Source organism: Osmerus eperlanus, chromosome 4 (assembly GCF_963692335.1).
Source record: "Osmerus eperlanus chromosome 4, fOsmEpe2.1, whole genome shotgun sequence".
In the NCBI taxonomy this organism is placed as follows: domain Eukaryota; kingdom Metazoa; phylum Chordata; class Actinopteri; order Osmeriformes; family Osmeridae; genus Osmerus; species Osmerus eperlanus.
In genome coordinates this window covers 7,441,699-7,457,700 of record NC_085021.1, presented here as the reverse complement: position 1 = coordinate 7,457,700, position 16,002 = coordinate 7,441,699, and the positions used below count along the sequence as shown (strand labels likewise).

At 45.8% G+C, this 16,002-nt stretch overlaps 3 protein-coding genes across 3 annotated transcripts; 2 read left to right on the top strand and 1 right to left on the bottom strand.

Annotated features, from left to right (window-relative positions):
• Positions 1–1,517: 1,517 nt before the first annotated feature.
• LOC134018497 (glutathione peroxidase 1-like) lies at positions 1,518–2,810 on the top strand. The gene is made up of 2 exons (XM_062458460.1): positions 1,518–1,846; positions 2,099–2,810. Exons 1-2 carry the CDS (start codon positions 1,622–1,624, stop codon positions 2,447–2,449), a joined length of 576 nt encoding a protein of 191 aa, XP_062314444.1. The 5' UTR covers positions 1,518–1,621; the 3' UTR covers positions 2,450–2,810.
• A 774-nt stretch (positions 2,811–3,584) lies between these two features.
• On the top strand, positions 3,585–13,460 carry LOC134018496 (transmembrane prolyl 4-hydroxylase-like). Its single transcript, XM_062458459.1, has 10 exons — positions 3,585–4,196; positions 4,372–4,453; positions 9,489–9,685; positions 9,941–10,031; positions 10,538–10,706; positions 11,142–11,327; positions 11,662–11,752; positions 11,938–12,061; positions 12,192–12,394; positions 12,607–13,460. Exons 1-10 carry the CDS (start codon positions 3,855–3,857, stop codon positions 12,616–12,618), a joined length of 1,497 nt encoding a protein of 498 aa, XP_062314443.1. The 5' UTR covers positions 3,585–3,854; the 3' UTR covers positions 12,619–13,460.
• On the bottom strand, positions 4,672–8,714 carry LOC134019512 (secreted frizzled-related protein 5). Its single transcript, XM_062460472.1, has 5 exons — positions 8,562–8,714; positions 6,623–7,224; positions 5,438–5,619; positions 5,236–5,322; positions 4,672–5,108 (listed from the first exon to the last, which is right to left on the bottom strand). The coding sequence occupies exons 1-5, from the start codon at positions 8,712–8,714 to the stop codon at positions 4,789–4,791; spliced, it is 1,344 nt and encodes a 447-aa protein (XP_062316456.1). The 3' UTR covers positions 4,672–4,788.
• Positions 13,461–16,002: the final 2,542 nt, after the last annotated feature.

Genomic DNA, 16,002 nt, shown 5'->3' with positions numbered 1-16,002 from the left:
GATGTATTACCAGAATGGCTGCAAAATGCAAGCATTGAATTTAGCATATCTACATGTTTTGATGGATTATCTTGTGTTTTCTCGTAGCCTACTTGAGTTGTATTACTTTATGTGTGCTTACGAGACCCTGGTCTCAATGTTGATTCCTTGTAGTCTCAAGAAGGTCTAAATTAATAAAATGACCAACTGATGCCCCTCATCTGACCTCACTGTTGGGTCTAGCTGGACCAGCCTGCCAAAAGCACAGGCATCAGCTATCACTCACAACAGCAATAGGGAAGTGCTCTTCTCAGTCTCCAAAACAAGACTGTTGGGAGTGACTCACACCACCTGACGTAATTAGTTCCAATGGGCAGAGCAACTTGCATGGTGCAGTGTGTGCACTGGTGAGAAAATGGACCTGTTATTTAGTCAGTCAGAGAGTGTTCTCTCATTTAGCTTTTCGTTTTTTTTTCGAAGGGAGTAATTGGCATCCGCCGTAAAGCTTCTGTTTGTCATGGAAGGAAGATGATATCCTTTGGTTTAAGAGATTTCAGGTGGTCACCTAAGAGTTTGTGCCACAGTCCCATGGTAGTGTTTGAATGTGGTGCTCGATGTGACCAACAAAATACAACTTATACAAACATATTGCAAGAAATCCAATATGCTGGCTGAATGTAGCATGATATTCTCTGATAAACACAATAGTTCTGGCGCTTTCTGTGTATTATTTCCCTCAGAATGAAACATTTGCTACAGTTATGACTAGAGCTATACAGCTACAGGTAGCTAAGTGTACATTCAAGTTCAAGTCTATTATTGTCAGATGCACAGAACAACACAGGGTCAAACTTGGCACTGAAATGCTTTGGACAAGACAACGCAAAGCAACCTGGCATAAAAGTGATATAAAAGTACTCAAAACATAGGTTGAACCTATGATAAGCTAACATATAATATAATAAAACTCCTAAATATACAAAATAATAATAATACAGTAGACTAAACAACATAATATATTATACTAACCTTATAACCTATACTGACCTAGAGACAAGTAGGGTACAATTAGTGCAATATTGCTGATTGTGCAACCAGTAGCTGAAAGTGCAACCAGTAGCTGAAGTGACAGTGTGTAAAGTGACTAGTGTGTGTTGACAGTGTATCAATGTCCATATCAATGTTCATTCAGAAGCCTGATGGCCCTTGGAAAGAAACTGTAGTCCAGTCTGCGTGTGCGAGACCGAATGCCTCGGTATCGCCTGCCAGAAGGCAACGAGGTAAAAAGACTGAAGTATGGGTAGTAAAAGACTCTTAGAATCCTGCCAGCTTTCCTGAGAGATGTGTGGTAGGTGTCCTGTAGGGCTGGGAGCTTCCTGCCGATGATGAACTCAGCAGACCTGACCACACTACGTAGGGCCTTGCCGTCCCTGTCTGTGCAGCTCCCATACCACTCTGTGATGCATCATCGTTTTCCAGTCGGATCTGTGTTACAGGAAGTTGGACCATTGTTTTAGGATTTTTCCACGACTTTCTACTTACAAATACAAGGGGGTTGGGCTTCTTGGGGTTATATGAAAAGCGGAAGATCAATCTCGTTGTTAGAATTGTCAACTCAGGGGAGCGTTAAGTTTCGCCAAAAATGTCTGGAACTATTAAGACATTTTACGATTTTACAGCAAAGTTGCTGTCGGGCAATATATTGAAATTGTCGTCATTACAAGGAAAAGTTGTCCTTGTCGAAAATGTGGCGTCTCTCTGAGGCACTACAACCAGGGACTATACCCAGATGAACGAGCTACATTCGCGATTTTCCGAAAAGGGGCTTGTGATTCTAGGTGTTCCCTGCAATCAATTTGGACACCAGGTAGGCTATTCAACCTGTTTCCCATTTTCTGCAAAAACTGTTGGAATTAAACAAAATACCTTGAGCAAGAGCCTATTTGGGCAGATGGTGAAAAAGTGGTTATGCCTACAATGTTTTCCCAGCTGCCAATGGAGTGATTGCAAATGAAGAGATTAAACCTGCAGCTATATCTTTAATTTGGTTGGCTCCTTGACTCCTTGGCTCCAAAAGTTATTGTTAATGGTGTACAAACTAGACCATTTTTTTCAACAGGAGAATTGCAAGAATGATGAGATCCTTAAGGCCCTTAAGTACATCCGTCCAGGCAATGGCTTTGAGCCTAAATTCCCTCTTCTTGAAAAGATGGATGTGAATGGAAAGGATGCCCACCCCTTGTTTGTGTATCTAAAGGAAAAGCTGCCTGTTCCCAGTGATGACTCCATGGCCCTCATGACCGACCCCAAATTCATCATTTGGAGCCCAGTCTGCAGGAATGATATTGCTTGGAACTTTGAGAAGTTCCTGGTTGGCCCAGACGGAGAACCATATAAGCGCTATAGCAGGAGGTTCCTGACCAGCGACATTGAGGCTGATATCAAGGAGCTTCTTAAGAGGGTGAAATAAACTGTCCAATAATTGGCCTCTCTGGTGGTAGTAGATATGTGTGTTCCAACTGTGGAATTATACTGAGCAGCTTTGCTCTGTTAATCTTCAGTCACACATTTGCCACAGTTATGCTATCCCATCTCTCCTGTTGCCTGCACCAACTGCCATTGCGGCCTTTGTCCTAATCCTTCAGACTTTGCTCTCCTGTGTAATGTGCTGTTGTTGGTTAGCCAAGTTTACTAAATGAAGACACTCTTTGAAACCTTGTGTGTGGAGTATCTGATGAAAAATGTAAATGCCTAAACCTAATAGTAGTTTATTATATAGTATTACAAAGACTTGAATGCAGCAAAAATAAATATAATGTAAAGAAACTGTTTATCCTACTGGTTGTATTTTTTATACATGTTGGCCCAAATTTGATTTATTGAGGGTTTGTTAGCTACAATGTGGTGTAGCCTACAGTATAGGCTTACAAGTGGCACAATTTAATTTAATTATATTTTAACAACTATTTAACTATTATAGCACAACTATTAGTATTCAAATGTAGTTATGGTCAAATAATTCTGATATACAGTGTGCAAAAGAGCTGAATCAGGGCCTACATGATGAGAAAATTCAAGCACATAACTATTGCCAGTGGCCATACATAATAGGCCTACAATGTTACTAAATCAATTAATGAATAAACAGGCTGCTTTCTCTAGGCTGAAAGGGACAGCAAGAGGTCATGCTCAGGGGATTTACAGAGAACAATAAACACATGGTAAAGAGCTCAGTGATTGAAGACACAGGTTAGGAGAGATACAGAAGTTGCTGAACACACACAGGATGCCCTTTGGCACTTATTTTGGTTGTTCACAATATGTGCTTATGTTTTGGCTACTCGCAATGTTTTTGTGGCTATCTTGTTGTTATTATCAGTGACCTATGCACTTTGTAAAGCTCTCTCTTGGAAGTCGCTTTGGATAAAAGCATCTGCTAAATGAATAAATGTAAATGCACAAAGTCAAGGAACATTTGTATCCAGAACACTAGGGTAAATTGTTAACAGTTTATTCTGTGACTTTATCGCCAGAGGGCGCTAGTAGATTTGTTTCAATGTCCCACCGGGTACTCTTGTTTCTGGATGTTGTTGTTGTTAGGCAGGTTGTTAGGGGGTACCATGGGAAACTGCTAGAGCATAGCTAGCTTAGCTTGGATTCTAATAGATAAATATATGAGTTATATAATAATAATATATGAGTAGTGGCAGTTAATAAATGGAAGCATTGACTCTAGACTAGGAAAGTGTGTGTGACGTTAGCAAGGGGATAACGCCGGGGTTTCAGTCTTTGGTGCAAGTGTAGCTAGCTAACGGGTTAGTCTAGATCAGATTGAGAGGCGCTGTGTCTGTAGTTTACGACACAGTGATTTAAAGATGGGCGAATCTCAGGAAAGCCTTCAGAACCCGTGTAACGAATCACTGTCGTATATGCCCCCGCAACTGCCACCGCTGCCGGGGCGAGAGCGATTGCAGATTCAGAAAAGCAATGTCTGCTCAAGGGCTTATTTTGTGGTGGTCATGGTTTTCTTCCATGTGTACATTATAAACGTAATTGCTCTGCTACTGTACGTGCACTACAGCAACGGACCCCCGGACATCAATTCCGACGGTGGCTCTCCTACAGCTGGAAGTCCTCTTTCCCGGTCTGACCAACCACTAGACACTGATTTGGATGATCGTCAGAGTTTCAGCCTGCCTCGTATTGAAGGAATAAGGGTGAGGAGCAGAGACGAGAACAATCAATCGTGTAGCCCATTCCATCTACCACATTTGATCATCTGCAATGTTGTGCACTTTTAACTCATTCAGTTTAACATGCATGCACTCTTGCTACTGTCTTAGATTAGTCCAATCCAGTATAATGTTATTAATGTGACATACTTGTCCTTAGGTGGGTCATGTTCAGAAGGTGTATTTGGTGCCAGACAGAACACACCAGATGAAAACCTTGAGCCTCAAGCCTCTGCTCTTTGGTAAGCCTACTGACTGTGTCTAAAATGGTAAATTGAAAAGTAGGCAGAGATGACTAAAACAATACAATGGGTAAAAAGAAAAGCACATGGATGCAACTTTAATTATTATTTTTACACATGGCAGTTTATTTCCCTGACCCGGAAGAAGCAAAACAAAAAACAATACTAGATGTTAAGTGACTGTTTTTCTATTGTTTAAAAAATATAGTTTGAGGATATTTGCTTATAATATATAGATATGTACATTTTTCAGAAGACGTTGTGTTCTGCAATGTTTTAAAGCTCAGTAGCATGGGGTTCTGCGGTCTACTCAACCCATCTCAAGCCCCATAGCTCTAGTTTCTGCACCGGTGTCTCTTCCACTTGCGTGCTGCCACCATCAGATTCCGGTCCCGTTTTTGCCAGGCAAAGGCCTTGTTGACCACCAGCCGCTCCCCCTGCATGGTCCCCGTCACCAAGAAGGTGCCGCCGCGGGGCTGGCGCCGCGTCATGTTCCGGACGCAGGTGGCGTCCCTCTCCAGCCACAGCTGCATGCGGGAGCGGATCTGGCCCCCCAGCAGCGGGCCGTGCTTCAGGACCTCCAGCTTGGAGGCCAGGGTGAACTGGGTCAGGCTCACCTGGCTGGACTCGAGCCTCGTCAGGCGCAGTTTCACCACTGGGGAGAGGAGGGAACGGTCACGTGGATGCAGCTCAATTCAAGAAGTGGCTTATTTAATAGGAACAAGACTTGACAAGAGGGAGCCCGAGATAGTCAAGGAGGGTGTGGGGTCGGGTTCGCTCACCAAAATCACTCCTACAGAAGGTTTCTAGCAGGTCTTTGGCTGAGGAGGCCTCCTCTAACTCACAGTCTCGACAGCTGGCCTGGGGTACTGGGGAAACGCGCAACGTATGAAAGGGTTAACGTCTCTCATTCGAAGAGATGACTGGGTATGTCGTCAATGTGTTCATGTGTGTGTGTGTGCTTGCGTGCATCTGTTGTGTCACCTTTGTGCCCCCTCGCGCTGACGCTGACACTGGCGTTGGTGATGGATGAGATGCACATCAAGTGGTCAGCAGGAAACTGGTCACAACGTAGAATATCTGGCCAGGGGTAGCCATAGCAACTCATGATTGGAGCACAGCTGTCCCTCACAGCCTCGCAGATACTCCTGCAGGGTGAGACAAACCTGGGGAAAGATAGAACATGACAATGGGAAAAGGAAACAAGGATGGGTTTGAAGATGAGTGATGGTAGAGAACATTTACATTTAGTCATTTAGCAGACGCTCTTATCCAGAGCGATTTACAGTAAGTACAGGGACATTCCCCCCGAGGCAAGTAGGGTGAAGTGCTTTGCCCAAGGACACAACGTCATTTTGCAGAGCCGGGAATCGAACCGGTAACCTTCAGATTACTAGCCCGACTCCCTAACCGCTCAGCCACCTGACTCCCATCCAGAGAACCTCCCAACATATATTCGTTTTCAGGGTCTCTTGTTTGGAGCCTTTTAAAAAGGCAGCATATTGACCTCATTGTAATACTTTGTGGATTTACAAGTAGTAATTTCACAACAACAACAAAAATATTTAGACGCCCCCCATCAATTATTATCAAGTTTTTAAGTTGAGATGAAACTGCTTCGGTAGTATAACTTCCTTATTGTGACGTTCAGCAGAGTGCAAGGATAGATAGGCGGTACATAATGTTGGGATACATTTGATTTGACTGTGGCAAACACTCATACTGTTGCGAGCTAGCTAACTAAAGAATCTTAGCTCTGTGCTGCTAAAAGTTGAATATTGATAGATGAGTCGATGTCAGGATATTATTGGTTGAAATTGGTTGGTACAAGCTTACGTAAGCACACACTCGTTTTGATAGAAGAATACAAAGAAATTGTTTTGTTTTGGGGGGGCATACATTGTTAAATAGGTGTACAAGGACCGGGATGTGATCTAAAAATATGCTTTCCTTTGAGCTTGACTTGACTGAAAACATCCACTGAAAAGCAGACACTGATAAACCTGATATTCAGTCACTGGTGAACATGTATTTCACAGAATTCCACATTATCTGGACCTGGGAACTGTCCTAAATTCCTCATTTCACAAATATCTTCCATATATGTCTCAAGTTAAAGTAGCTGTAGTCGTTGTATGTGAGCTGGCTGGGCAGTGTTTGCATACTTACCTGTCCAAGCAGATGGGAGCAAAGAGTGAGCAGAGGAAGATGCGTGCGTCAGGGTGACATTCCCTGGCGAGCAGGGGGAGCCAGCTGGCGCTCTGCTGCACGGCCTCCCCCGGCGACTCGTGCCCCAGCAGGTTGGGCATCCTCATGGTGTCGTAGCCAATGTCCTGGCACAGGGCCATGCCAGATGGAACGGGCACACAACGAGAGGAGCCGCGCGAGTCCCACTGCCCGCCTCCGCCACCGTGTGACAGGATTGACCCCGAGAGAACTCCTGCTCCGGTCCATTCCTCAACGTCACTGCCGGTCACTATCTCGATCTGAGACTCGGCAGCCCCAAGCCTAGCCTCAGCTTCAGCCCCAGCCCCGGTCCTCACCCTTGATCTGGCCCTCACTTTAGCCTCGGCCCCACCACCAGCTCCAGGCCTCAGGACGGAGGGGTAGCCAGACCCTACAAGAAGCAGGAGGAGCAGGACAGGCGCTGGAATGTGACGCCTCTGAAGGGAAGAGGAGATAGATGGAGGCGCAGACATGTTGTTGTTGTTGTTGTTGCCAGGAACCCAGGTGAATATTCCAGGGTAGGAGAAGTTGTAGAGGGTCCTCACCTGCGTGTGGTGAGATGTGGTCTTCGCAGGACAGCGAGTGAGTGAGTGAGTGAGGAGAGACCAGCATAGGTGTATTTATACAAGGCGGCGGTGATGCACCACCTCTCTGTAGGCTTCGGGTGCATTTGCATAGCGGGGGAAGGGGAGCTAGGGGGTAACAATGGTTGGTTGGGGGGGGGGGGGGGAATGGGGTGGGGAACAAGGGAAAGTGCTTGAGGATCAGATGTGCTGCTCACCCATTTGCTGTAGTGTGTGTGTGTGTGTGTGTGTGTGTGTGTGTGTGTGTGTGTGTGTGTGTGTGTGTGTGTGTGTGTGTGATTCAAAGATGTCGGGGGTTTGTGTCCGTTATGTACTCATTTGAGTGAGTTGTCCTGACTTTCTGGTCCTTCCGTCCACACAGCTTGAAATGAGGAAAATGAGTTCCTCCCATGTCACGAACCCTTCTGTTCTCTCCCCCCTCCCTCTCCCCCTCCCCGCAAGCACAGCTATTCTATCCTTCTATGACCCTATTGCTTCTTATCTCCCCCAATCACCCTTCTTACCAAGTGACAGGCAAGTTTTTAAGACCTCATCAACACCACATCCTTGAGAAGAGAGAACGCAAGAAGCCTGTAATTAGCAAACAGACACATTTACCAGTTTTCACGCTAGCGTTGGTGCCTGTTTGTTTAATTACACGTGAATGTGGATGTCTGCATCCGTGTGTGTCTGTGTGTGTGTGTGTGTGCGAGAGAGAGAAAGACCCAGCATGAGTGTGTGAACATGCGTGTGGGACAGGGAAATGTTAGTGTGGCCCCGCTGTGCAGTCGTGACCTGATTCCTGTCCCAGACAAGCAGGTCACTTCCTCTCTGGAGAGAGGGAAAAGAAAGAGAGAGTGAGGAGGCGGGAGGGAGAGGAGGAAGGCTCAGTCCTCTTCATTCAGATCGTGGGCCCAGGGTAATGAGGCCTGACTGGACAATAGGGATTAGCCAACTCTCTAAGTACAGTATAAAGGCCCCAGGGGTGAACAAGGCCTCTACTGTACTGGCAGCCGTCTGCCTGGAAGCGTTTCATTAGGAGAGATTGGTAGACGCACATGACAACTAGGCAACTAGACAGGGCATATCGCATGCCCATATTTATATTGCATGCCCATATTTACCTGGTTGCGGTCATGTGATTATTCCTGGTATGTGCAAGGCAGTGTAAGGTCGCGTGTAATACTAAGCTTCGGGTCATGTCGAAGCGGTGGAAATGGTGGACGAGATGCTACTGACTCTGCTGGGATCTCTGAGGGGTTCGTGACGACGCTACTCCCCCACATACCAACTAACACACAATCAAACCACCCACTCACACCCAGGGGAGGACAACAATGCAGCTGTGCTCTCAGTCCCCTGTGAGAGACATTCAGCGCCCCGGGGTCATTAGCATTGTCAATGGGCCTGGCCACACCGCAAATTGCTCTCTCGAGGGAGGGGGTGGGCGGGGGGTCGCTCATTATCCCCATATCCGCATTCACTTAAGTATCCTCTTTGCTCACACACACACACACAGCTTCACCTGCTTCAAATTGACACCGAGAGGCATGGCCCCTTCAACAGACACGGCAGTGGAAGTCTGGTTAACAGGCTGTTAAATAATAACTTGTGCTAGGTGCACTTCTATTGCGCCAGTGTACTTTGTGCTATGTTGCCAATGCTGATGATTTTTTCCCTTTCTTTTATCCAGACAGTGACTTACTGATCCTCTACGGTTTAACCTGATAGGTCAAGTCCGATGAAACAGACATACATTAAGTATTTAAATTGTATTGGACATAATAGACTCTACAGGTCGATAATCAACTAAGCTAATCCATTTGCAGTAGTAATTTGAAAGATTACGTTTGCGCTGTCGACTGGGATGTTTGTCCCCTAATCCACTCACACGACAGTTACTCACACTCAATCGCTTTAAAATGAGAATGACTGGATCACCCGGCAATGACAAACTACCTGATGGTCTTAGCTTTTATGCAGTTTGTTGTTTGTAGTACAGTAGTGTTAACAGTGCTGTAACATGTGTACAGGAACACATCTTGGTACGTTACCGTATCTATCAAGTTAGGATAGTGCGATTTTGTGTGTTTTGTTGGAACAAACACCAATACTGAAAGGTTTTTCACCATAAGTAAGCCTAAAATTTCACAGAAAAAGTGGGTTTGCTGTTACACTAACAGTTCTAATGTGTCGTGCATAATATGTAAGACACTGTAATCGCCTGTTCTTCCTCTTCGTGTCAGAGATCCCAGGCTTCCTGTCCGAAGAGGAGTGTGGCGTGGTGGTGCAGCTGGCCCAGCTGAAGGGGCTGATGGAGAGCCAGGTCACACTGCCCTCTGGTGCCCGGGAGGAGACAGGGCAGCCCCCGCTGTCACTGAGCACAGCAGAGATCTTCAGCCTGCTAGACCTGGACCAGGACGGGTTCCTGCAGAGGGAGGAGGTTAGAATGAGGGGAGGGCTGGAGGTGGGCTGAGAGAGAAAGGGACGGGGAAGAGCTGGGAGATGAAGAAGTGTAGCAAGAGAGCCTGGAAATTGCAGGCAGAAAGAGAAGGAAAAAAACGAGGTTGAGAGAAAGATAATTGGCGTGAAAATGGTTCAGCTGGAATGTGTGACTTTGGAGGATAGTAGAGCTGTACGAGGTGAAGCTGATCTTGCCGTCGTCATCCAGGTCGTGTGTTTCTGTCTCTCGTCTCAGATCCTGAGTCATTCCCGATCGAGAGAGGGAACGTGGCTCGGTCCCGAAAACCTACGACAGACGCTCGCAGGCCTGGAAGCCAGCCCAGCAGGTTAGTGTCTGTGTGGTGACCGTTGGGATGAGCATGCGTGCTCAAAGCATGTCCATCCCAGTCTGTCCTTCTTACCTTGGGGAGCAAGAATCTGTGTGTGTAAAGGTTGGGTATGAACGTGGGCGAGGGGAGACGGGCGTTTGCGTGTTCCAGTCTGGAAGTGCCCTATCGCATCTCATTAAAATCTCTGACCCCCTTCCTTAACATTTCGACCGGATCCCCCTCCTCTTCCCCCTCCAGCCCAGGCACCCCAGAGCTATTGTTTCGGCTGGGGCGCGGTCTCACAAGGGTAGGGGGGCCGGATGTTCGCTCAGGCGAAAGTAAAGGCGTACAGTAGTACATGGCGGAAGAGGGGGGGGGGGGGGGGGGGCAATGGGAAGGAGAAAGAGTGTGACAACACGGACTAGTACACAGGAATATAAAGACAATGAAAGGGGAAGAGCAGTCACGGAAAACGCCAGTAAATGGAATTCCTCAATAAGATTTGTGTGTCTGTGTTCCGGCAGGTGTGCTGAGTTTGGAGGAGTTCCGGCGTGTGTGCGACGGCATGTCCCAGCAACCCCTGCAGCAGCAGCAAGGTGGAGCCGGGCAGGGCCGGCCGAAACAGAAGAGCAAGCACACGTGGCTGTACCAAGGCCCAGGATCCCACCACGTACTACACACACTCAGGAACAGGTAGCACACACAGACAGTGCCTGTGGAAAATCCAGACAAAAAGTCACCCCTTTTCAACACCACAGCGTGGTGAGAGTGACCCCCAGAGAGTGAGAGAGACTTTTTTTCCCCAGCCTTTTGTATTGAAAAAACACTGTACACATAGGTTTAATATTAAAAAGTTGATATTTTTGGAAAGGCAATACTCACACGCAGAATAGTAGCTATTTCAAAGCATGCTATTTGCTGAAGATTTATTCACAAGTAACCTAATCTGGTGGACGTTGTCCACCCTTAAATTCATGACACACCTTTAAACAGTGACCAGTTTAACTTTAGTGGAGCACAGGGGTAGAGGACCTGTTAATAGTGTCGCTTGTGCACACTCGGGATGTAGGCTATTAGAACACGTTTTTGGCTGGTTATGACCGCTTTCTTCTGTCTTCCTGTCTCCAGGGTAACTCGTTTGACACGTCTTCCCTCCCCATTGGTTGTGCTGAGCGAGCCTCTTCAGGTCCTTCGCTATGAGCAGGGAGGATTTAGTCACGCCCACCATGACAGCAGCCCCTCCCACTCAGGGACGACCTGTGCACACACGTGTCTGGCAGGAAACACATCTGCACTCACGGAGATCTCCTGCAGGTGTGTGCGTCTCAACGGTTCCTCTCCCTACATGCTCTTTCACATTTGCTTAGAATTTTGATAGAGGTACCAGCTCATTTGAATGTGTTTGGAATTTGTTTCATATTTTTGTACCTTACCCAGAGGTACTTATTGAGCCGTGTCAGCATTTTCAACCTTATTTTTTAGTTAAACTAAAAGGAAAACATTCACAAAATTCTTACTTGGAAAATCATGACCACAATTTGTTTTTCATTGAAAGCAGTCTACTCTTTTTAGTCACGGTTTGCATTGACCTTTTTGAACTATTATCATTTTTCTTAATGATATAGTGAATATCTCTGTTTCATCTCAGGTATATTACTGTGTTGTTCTACTTGAATGCTGTGGAGGGGGGTGGAGAGACCAGCTTCCCTGTGGCAGATAATCGCACCTATGAGGAGGAGGTGGGTGAACGCGGTCACCGGTCCTCATCAAAGTTTCAGTCCACTTCACAATAAGGGCTTTGAAAGACAGAACTACTTGTACCTCAGAAGTCGAAGCACCTCTTGATTCGCAACAAACACAATTCGAATCTTGTCAGCAAATGTGTCTATGATAGAAAGGTAATGAGTGTGTGTGTGTTTCTCAGGCTCTGCTGCAGGGGGGTGTGGATCTGACAGACACACAGCAGCACTGCGCCAGAGGGAATCTGAGGACAAGGCCCACTGCTGGCACTGCTCTCCTTTGGTACAACCACCTTTCTGATGGAAAAGGTAAGGATTCTGACCCTAAACTTCATTTGACCGCTTCTCACACGTCTCACAGGGGCATTCTGTGATTCTTACTGCCCGCTAGGCTCCCTCCTTCACCCCCTTCTCCTCTCACCCCTTTCTCCTCTCTCAGGGTGGATGGGTGAGCTGGATGAGTACTCCCTCCATGGTAGCTGCCCAGTCACCCGGGGGGTGAAGTGGGTAGCCAAGTCGTGGGTCAACGTGGACCCGGACCAGCAGCGGCAGGCCCGCTATCAGAGACTGGTGACCCACCGAGAGACTAGGGAGGCGGACAGAGAGGAGCAGAGCCACCCTCACCCTCACAGTAACCTTCACCTGGACCTATAGTCAGAGCCACCCTCACAGTAACCTTCACCAGGACCTATAGTCAGAGCCACCCTCACCCTCACAGTAACCTTCACCTGGACCTATAGTCAGAGCCACCCTCACCCTCACAGTAACCTTCACCAGGACCTATAGTCAGAGCCACCCTCACAGTAACCTTCACCTGGACCTATAGTCAGAGCCACCCTCACAGTAACCTTCACCAGGACCTATAGTCAGAGCCAAGGGGACTCTGTGGAGTACGACATTCCTTCAAAAATTCCAAGAACCATTCAAGAGAAATACAAGTAGAACGATAGTCAAAAGCAATCCTGTTTTATGACTAACATGTCACCTCAAAGCTATACACTGTAGTTAGTGTGACCAGCAAGTCTAGTCCAAAACACTGCTATGAAAATCAAACTTTTACTACGTCTGATAATTTTGTCCAAAAATGTTTTGCTTTTTTGTACTTGTTTAGGCTACTTCTCAGTGGTAGTCATTGGTCCAATGAAGGGAACATAGCTGCATTCAGTTTAGAATGAGAGATCTGTTACTGATAGATTACTGGGCATCATGCTGAGCCATATCAAATTCATAATCTGTGAATGTCTTCTTGAAGCACATTGTGTGTTTGCGTGTTTAAGAGTGTTGTGGTTTTCCTTGTGTGAGCAGGATAAGCATGGCATGGACATACTCGTGTTTGCTTATTCCTGTGGCACCACAGGTGCCGTAATATTGCACTTGGTTTGAATTTCATTTGTAGTTTGGCTCATATTTGCTCATATCTCAGGGGCAATCATTTTTGTTACACTGTGTATTTATTATCATCACAAGCTATGTGTATTTATTATCCGACATTTGAATTGATTTGGCACTGAATGTACACGTTATTTATTTGTATTTATTTATTGTATGTAATAATTGTAAATTCGTTGTTATACCCTTTTCACTCAGATTTAAAAACATGGGTAAAAAGTGGATGAGCTTTTGGTGTGAATCCTTGTGTGAGTCCTTCCGGTGTTTGGCCATGTAGGTGGATTCAATCCACTTGCTGCAATAAAATATCTCGATTATTGCCAGCAGCTTTAAGTGATTGCATGTCTTACAAATAACATATAATTCAAGAATTATGATTATAACAAAGTTAAGAGAACCCTAGCCTACATTTGATAACATTACAGAAATGACATGGGTCCTAGGGGAACACCAATTGAGACCAATGTCTCTTTACAACGAAACCCAGTTAAGATAACCTACATAAGCACAGCAAGGTTAAAGTATAACCAGGCAGACACAAATATGCCAGTACAAACACAAAATCAAATTAAAGCTTCAAGTAGCATTGAGGTTTATGTTATGGCAAGTTATGTTTGAGACTTCAATGTTCAGAGTCCATACCTGGATCTGGAGTCAAATTGTGTAACTGGAGTAAACGTCATTGTTACTGTTTTAGTTTATTACAACCTCACTGTGTCATTTTCCTCATAATGTTCTCAATCCTTTTTTCGCAGACTACTCACATGTATTATTGACTACAATTTGTATTGATTTACTATCAACATTATCACAAACCTTTTTTTACTTCTATAAACAGGACTCAATGCCAGTTCTCCTATGGTTTCACTCCTATTCACAGTGAAACCTCAGCTTTCAGTATGTGTCTGCTGGCCACAAGAAACTTCTGTACCCTCACCTGAGCTGAAACTCCAACCCATATTTCCTCTGATGATGTTGCTTGTTTACCTCATTGATTGAATAACGAGATTTCAGTCAAGACACTCACGTATTGATTTAACCATTTATTGCCATGAAAATAGGTTTGACTTTGGCAGATTGGTTCTGTCTAAGGGGGAAACTCTCTGGCGTGGAGCTAACATAGCACAAGTACATACAATAACAAGGCAGGACAAGGCTAACATTACAGTTTACATTACATTTAGTCATTTAGCAGACGCTCTTATCCAGAGCGACTTACAGTAAGTAAAGGGACATTCCCCCGAGGCAAGTAGGGTGAAGTGCCTTGCCCAAGGACACAACGTCATTTTTCAAGGCCAGGAATCGCACCGGCAACCTTCTGATTAATAGCCCGATTCCCTAACCACTCAGCCATCTGACCCCCCAGATCTATCCCAACATGGGGTAGATATACCCATGCGGACAGGACATCAAATCAAACCTAGTTTAACAAGTAATGCCAATGGCTTACCCCCAGATAAGCACTGATAACCCACCTAAACCATCAGTGAAGACAAGGCAAAACTCCCTAAAACGCAGAAAATTTTAAGAAATCGTAGGAAGAGCAATTCAGTGAGGGAACTGGGAAGGACTGTTTATATAGGCTGACCACCGCAGTAAAATTCTAACCAGCAGTGAGTTGATATTTAATTTTATTGAAGGTTGAGTACACGAGTGTACAAAATGTACACTCATGTAGTGTCATGTATCCAAAATATGTCAGCCTATGGTGTCTCTTTATTCAATTAATTTGTATTGGCAGAATCCTGTTTTCTGCTGGGATTGTCGTTACATCCATGTCCACTAGATGGCAACCAAAGTCCATTGGCAATAATCCATCTGCCAGATTCCAACAGAGTTTAGATTGCATCATTGACACCAATGAAAGAACTTAAAACGAATACGGACAATTTTGTCAGACAGTTGACAGACAGTTTAACATAAATGTTTGCGTCCTGGCTCTCTGTACCCAAACATTATGACCAATTCTTGGAATCACAGTTTGTCCTGCACCAAAGCTGGGATGATGGTGTTAAAGGAGGTGTTGAAATCCACAAACAGGATCTTGGCGTGATCCTGGTCCAGGTATTGGAGGATGAAGTGGTGGGCCATGTTTGCAGCATCGTCCACAGACCTGTTGGCTCTGTGTAGGCGGACTGCAGGGGGTCCAGGAGTGGGTCTCCTGTTGGCTCTGTGTAGGCGGACTGCAGGGGGTCCAGGAGTGGGTCTGTGATGGTTTCAAGGTGGGACAGCACCAGGTGCTCAAAAAAGTCCATTACCAGAGACTGCAGTCATTGAGTCCTGTGATCCTTTTTTGGGGGGGGATAGGGAAGATGGTGGAGGTCTTGAATCAGGCTCGTACTTGGAATGTTCAAAATGTCTGTGAACACTGGATACAGTTGGCAACGTGCTTCAGGGTGGAGGGAGAGACAGTCTGGTACAGCTGATTTGCGAGGGTTCTGACTCTTGCACAAACTATTAACATCTCGATCCAGGATGGAGAGAGTTGGCAATGTGGTAGGGGAGGAGGGGGCCCCTGATGTGAGCAGTTGTGGAGGTCCTAGTCCTTGCTGAGGTGGGGGAGGAGCTGGTGGAGAGAGTCACAGGGGGGATGGTGTCTGGACTGTTTCTTTGTTTTTCAAATCGACAGCAGAACTCACTCAGGTCGTTGGGAGAGGGGCTTTCAATTTGTAGTTAGAGTGATCTGTCTGAGGCACCTTCAAAAGTTTTCTGAGAACTGCTGTTGACGTTTCTCCGAGTACTGTCGTTTAGCATCTCTCACAGGTTGCTAAATCTATATTTAGACTCATTATACCAGTTCTTAAGGACCCCCGACTTCTAACTGATAGTGTATGACTTAAAATGGAATCTGACGCCATTGT